This window comes from Bremia lactucae, linkage group LG3, assembly GCF_004359215.1.
Source record: "Bremia lactucae strain SF5 linkage group LG3, whole genome shotgun sequence".
NCBI classification, from domain to species: Eukaryota; Oomycota; class Peronosporomycetes; order Peronosporales; family Peronosporaceae; genus Bremia; species Bremia lactucae.
In genome coordinates, this window is record NC_090612.1 from 1,497,948 (window position 1) to 1,503,341 (window position 5,394).

Sequence of the window (5,394 nt, forward strand, 5' to 3'; positions counted from 1 at the left end):
GACGGTGGCAGAGCAGATTCAAGTGTTTTGTCATGAACAGTGTCGACAAGGAGGATTGTTGAAAGGTAAGCTTCAAGGTGATGAAACAAACAAGTGGTACTAGTATTATTTTTGATTATCGTATTTACGCCGAATGACTGTAGGTGTTCATTTCCTGCTTTCTCCTGCCGTGCAGATTTGTAGCAAGCTGGGACAATGAAGCTAATAACACTCTCTCTTTTGCCTATGTTTGTGTAACCACTAGTTAGTACGTTTCGTTTTACTTTTTACAAAACGAAGTGACAAATTATTTGCAACTATAACTTATAAGGTGATGAGGTTAGCCTCAACACCGGGGGCATTTACACCCAATTTTTGTGTGTGGGGAGCATCTTTCGTCAAAAGGCTGCAAATTTTGTTGACGGTGCTGGATCAGTAGGGCGCTCCGCACCTACTGACTTCGACCGTTTTTTTTACGATCCGCCTCGCCGTAGCAATTCGCAACGGCGTCGGATCCGTGTCCTCCGGTATTCCTAGCGATAGGTCGGTCTATTCGCTCAGTGTTTTAGGCACTGGCCGTGTTGGCACTACACTCATAGGCGTAGTGGCCCGTCTTTTGACAACGATTACATTTTTGCAATCGTTTGTAGCGTAATTTCTTGCTCTCTTAGTACGTAAGGTCCATAGGGTCCTCCGTTTTCTCGTCGAATATAATAAGCTCCAGAGTGGACGAAAGCCTATCCAAGCTGAAACCTTCTTGTTCCGCTACAGAGATCGCTTGATCTAGCGTCTCTGGTGCAAGCCGGAACAGGTGGGTCTTGACAGGACCGTCGGTAAGACCTTTTGTAAAGACAATTACCTGTGTTTTTTCATCTATTGGATGGCTCACGATACAACTGACCAGGTATTGTGTATGCTGCGCATAAGCGTGAAGGTCACGCTTGCCCTGCTTCATATCCAGGAGCTCGAGTCGAGCCCTGAATTCGGCACGTGACGGCTCAAAAGTTGCCTGACCCGGGTTTGAAAGACCTTATACGACCCAAAAACCAATGGATCGTGCTTGATCACAAAGGCCAAAATTTAGTACGTCCGGCAAAGTAAGACATGCCAAATTTCACTTTCGTCGCATCATCATTGATGCGGCGAGCTTCAATGGCGTCGTCTAATTCGACGAACCATCTTAAAGGGGAGTCGCCTTCGACTGCCTTAAACTTCAAAATTTCTATCTTTAAAGCTTGCGGGTCGACGCAGAAGCGTCGGCCCGCTAGCAGCATGTAAATGCTGCTGTCTCAACAGTTTTAACTGTTGAGGACCCAGTTCTCTCAACAACTCCGCGTGTTGAGAGCCTTGCTGGTGAAGCAAGGCTACTTTTTTCGGGCCCCGTCGAGTTCATGTTATATGAACCCGGCTATAGCCGCATGTCGCTCGTATCTTTGTAGAGTGAACAACATGGCGCTAAAGCTGCCCCGCCTACGACCGAACTCATGCGTTCGATCGCTTTCCATTTAAGGTCACTTAGAAGAGTGGACCTTTCGATTAAGTCAAAATTAATAAAGATAATAATTTTCTACTTATATATTTATTTCCTCTCATAAGAAATAATATTTACAGTAACTCATATAACAAATAATAAATTATGTAACGCGACACCCCGTTACACCTCATATTTGTCCTCAGAATGAGTGTACTATCATAGTCCACGTACTCATCATCTTCGAGGAAGGAACACAGAGTCGGTGACTCACGCTTGAATGTCATGGGACAAGGAATGTAAAATACAACCGTAAGTTAAGATGTTCAGTACCCAACCTCAAAGAGGAAATGAGAGCGAATGTCGGCATTGTAGACACTATGAACGCGTACAGACGGCGATATTTCGCTTAACTTCAAGTTCGACGTAACTCAACTCAAGCGATTCCCGCCGTCTATGAAGTGATGCCGCCGCGGTCTCGATGGTCGATGAGAGTTCTAAAGGCATGTCACTGATGGGGGGGTGTAATGGGGTAGACTTCGGTTGGTAAGCCGTAAAAATATGCTACGATTCACTCAATGTGTAACGTGCTAAAGTTGCCCTATGTTACACAATCCCCATAGAGTACACTTTGTGTACGTATGGGGATGGTCAATTACTCAAGTATATAATTGTACCTTCCACTTGGGTGTGGTTCACATTGTGAATCCACCCTTGTGCATGTGACGTCCCTCAGGGCATTCACATCAGCGGGGATGACGGCTAGCGTCATCCGTTACGCGAGGTATTCAGAAAGATACGCTCACAATACATATCAGTGGCTATCTACAGAGATGGCATTTTAGGATTGGTCAAAAAAAATGTGATACGATTTAATATTAACCAGTCTGAAAACTACTTCCTAGTTCACAAGTCCGCATGTGGAGCCGGATTACCACTCCCGTGGCGTCACTTAAACTAAGGCGCTTAGTTCATTGGTGGTCGCTTAGGCGCCTACCAACATCCTCACTGCACGTGAGAGATGACAATCAAAACGCTTCCTCGCTGTGCTAAGGTGTATGCTTAAGTCGAGCGTGGCCGCATTAAGACGTGCCCGCCTTCACAATGGGTAAATTCCCTTATCACTAAAATTACATTAATTCCGGGTGATACATGTGGCAGCCACCATGTAGAGATAGCGAGGTACTTGACGAATATTTTTATGACAAAACCGAATTATATTTTGGTGTGACTAAATTTTGGAATTTGTTGTGTCATTATTGTGACTTATTGGCCGGTGCTTCCCTCAAACACTGAAAATAGTAGTTAATCCCGATCCGTCCTAAAATAGCCAGCCACATGTCAACCCTGCAAGTGCTCCGCCGTGGATACTGTCGCGCGTACTTCGCTACAATGTGCATCAGACGAAGATATCTACGCGCAACATTAGAACGAAAATCGCAGCAGAAGCAGCGATTCCTGAGTAGTGGCATGGACGCCTTCATGGAATTCGAGCGAGAGATTGCTCTTAAGCGAAAAAACAAGGTCAGGTGAGTACAGTTTGGCAGTTCGCAATTGCGTATGTAAGCGAATAATTGATCTGTGGTGGGTTCGTCTGTACCCAGCTATTGCACCCGGCGTCATCATTTCAATTGTCCCCTCCGCTAAAGCCAAAAGATGACGAGTGTTGCCACTTGGATTGTCCTAATTGCGTGTTAATAGTGTATCAGGTTGGCACATACTTTAGATTGATGTGATATCATTTGTCTTTACAATTAATTTGTAGGAGAAGCTTCTCGAGTACGAACAAAGTTTAAAAAGCCAAAATCAGCAGAAAGGGCCAACATCACCGGCGCCCAAGTACAACTTGTTATTCTATTCGATTAAAAATAGCGAGGAAATTTCAAGCAAACGGCAAAAGCTGGTGATAGACGAAGATCGTACTGTATTCAAGGTCACAGACAACAATGTGATCAGTGCGCCGCATCAAACAACGGACGGGACCTGGCGGTCGGTGCATCAAATCGACTTTGGCATCCGAAATGAACAACAAGAGCTTGTCAGCTCTCAAGCATCTAATGTTGGTGTATATGTACCCAACGACCAATCTCTGGTGAATCGTATGCTTGATTATCTGCAAGTTGAGGATCCTGAAGCTGTATTTGTAGCCGAGCCTATTGCCAACGCCGCACGCAATTCTCAGCAGCAGTCTTCGCTTCTGCTGCAACCGCTTCAACTTCCTCCGTTTTCTCGCATTGGAACCATACGTAATGCACTCAAGTGGGCATTCGATCTGACATCAACCCCCCGCCCCGGTTTTTTGCGCAGTCTCGCCGCGTATGCTTTGGAGAAGAATGATGTTGCTGCGTTAATGTCACCAGGTATTGCAGCAGCTATTTTTGAGACTGAAAGGTGAGTGCTATACCGTAATTTGTTTGTTTGAATTTTCATTGACGCTTTCTTCTTTAGCCAACACCAAAATTTAACCGTAGTCGACATTTTCAGCCACTTCTCTTCGATACGCCTCAACTTTGCCGATTTTTTTCAAATTGTTCCACGCAATGCTACACGATATTATTCAATCTCCTCATCACGACGATTGTTTCCCGACACTTTCTCAATTACTTTAGGACTTCAAAAGGCAGATACGCTGCCAATACCGCGATGTTCTAGCTACCTCGCAATGCTTAAGCAGGGAGATGTCGTTCGCGCATCTTTCCGCCCGTCGTCGTTTGTATATCCAGTTCACGACCACCGCCTTATGATGTTCATAAGTTCAGGCACGGGAATTGCACCTTTTCGAGCGTTTCTTCAAGACCTAAAACATGAAGTCGATGCATCAGTGCCAAAACTCCGGTCAGCTTATCTGTTTTATGGCTGTCGTGAAGCTAGCAGGGATTTCTTATACGGTGAGGAGCTACAGAGTGCGCTGAATTCTAAAGTGCTAGACCAATTGCATGTGGAGTTTTCAGACGAGAGTGGCCATCGTAAACGGGTTTGTGTAATTTTTAAGGAAAGACAGTCCAGTGCGAAAAACTAACGCGCATTTATTACGATAAATTTATCCTTGCAGTATGTCCAAGACGCTTTGCTTGACCGCAGCGAGCTCGTAGCACGACATCTCCTCATAGACGAGGGCTACATCTACATATGCGGCAGCATAGCCATGGGCCTCGCTGTGAGGAAGGCTATCATTACGGCTATAATTCAACATTCACAGTTTTCTAAAGGCGCTATTGCCACGGAAGCAGATGCCAAGCGGTTTGTAATGTTAAAGCTGGAGGAAAAAATAATTGTTACGGAGCTTTGGTAAACTTATTAAGATCGAAAGGGGCAATTTCTTTTTTTCGCTCAAAAATACCAGTCCCAATGTCAACGTGAAGATCGTTGCGGAGCATTCTGTCAGCCAATTAAACCTATTTTAAATTCAAGAGTTTTATTTTAAGAAAGCATCTTGATTTCATGAAAGGCAGGTTGTTGACACTACGACAAATTATTAAGTTACATAGTCAGATGTTAATCACGTGCTATCGTTTTTCCAACGATAGTTCATAGTAATTACAGGGCTACTTGAGCCAAATAAGTATCACTTAATTAATAAATGCACTATCTTAATCACTAAGGTTGCGGACCTCCAAGTTGCCTGCAACTGCAAAGATTAGCATATATATATTAAACTGGCCAGTTCAACAGATGCAGCCTTTGCAATCAAGCAACATTTCAATCTGTAGGTGTAACGGGGTGTATCGCTACATGAAATAAGCAGTACGCACAGAGCGTACTGAAAAAGACTAAACAAATGGGTTAGCAGAAGAGTTTCTGCAACTCGAGAATCAATAATCCGTTTCGTTCAGGATTCCATTGCTAACGCAGTGGACCGACAGAAACGGAATGCAGACAAAGATGGAAGAGCAAATGTTCATTAAATTTAATGACCTAGTGCTACTCTCTACGGTAAACTTACC

General features: G+C 44.3%; 1 protein-coding gene across 1 annotated transcript; it reads left to right on the forward strand.

The window, feature by feature from the left end:
• Positions 1–2,788: 2,788 nt before the first annotated feature.
• CCR75_009735 (uncharacterized protein) lies at positions 2,789–4,926 on the forward strand (the record flags this gene model as incomplete). Its single annotated transcript, XM_067967774.1, has 4 exons — positions 2,789–2,974; positions 3,216–3,841; positions 3,899–4,424; positions 4,503–4,926. The coding sequence occupies 4 exons, from the start codon at positions 2,789–2,791 to the stop codon at positions 4,740–4,742; spliced, it is 1,578 nt and encodes a 525-aa protein (XP_067816678.1). The 3' UTR covers positions 4,743–4,926.
• Positions 4,927–5,394: the final 468 nt, after the last annotated feature.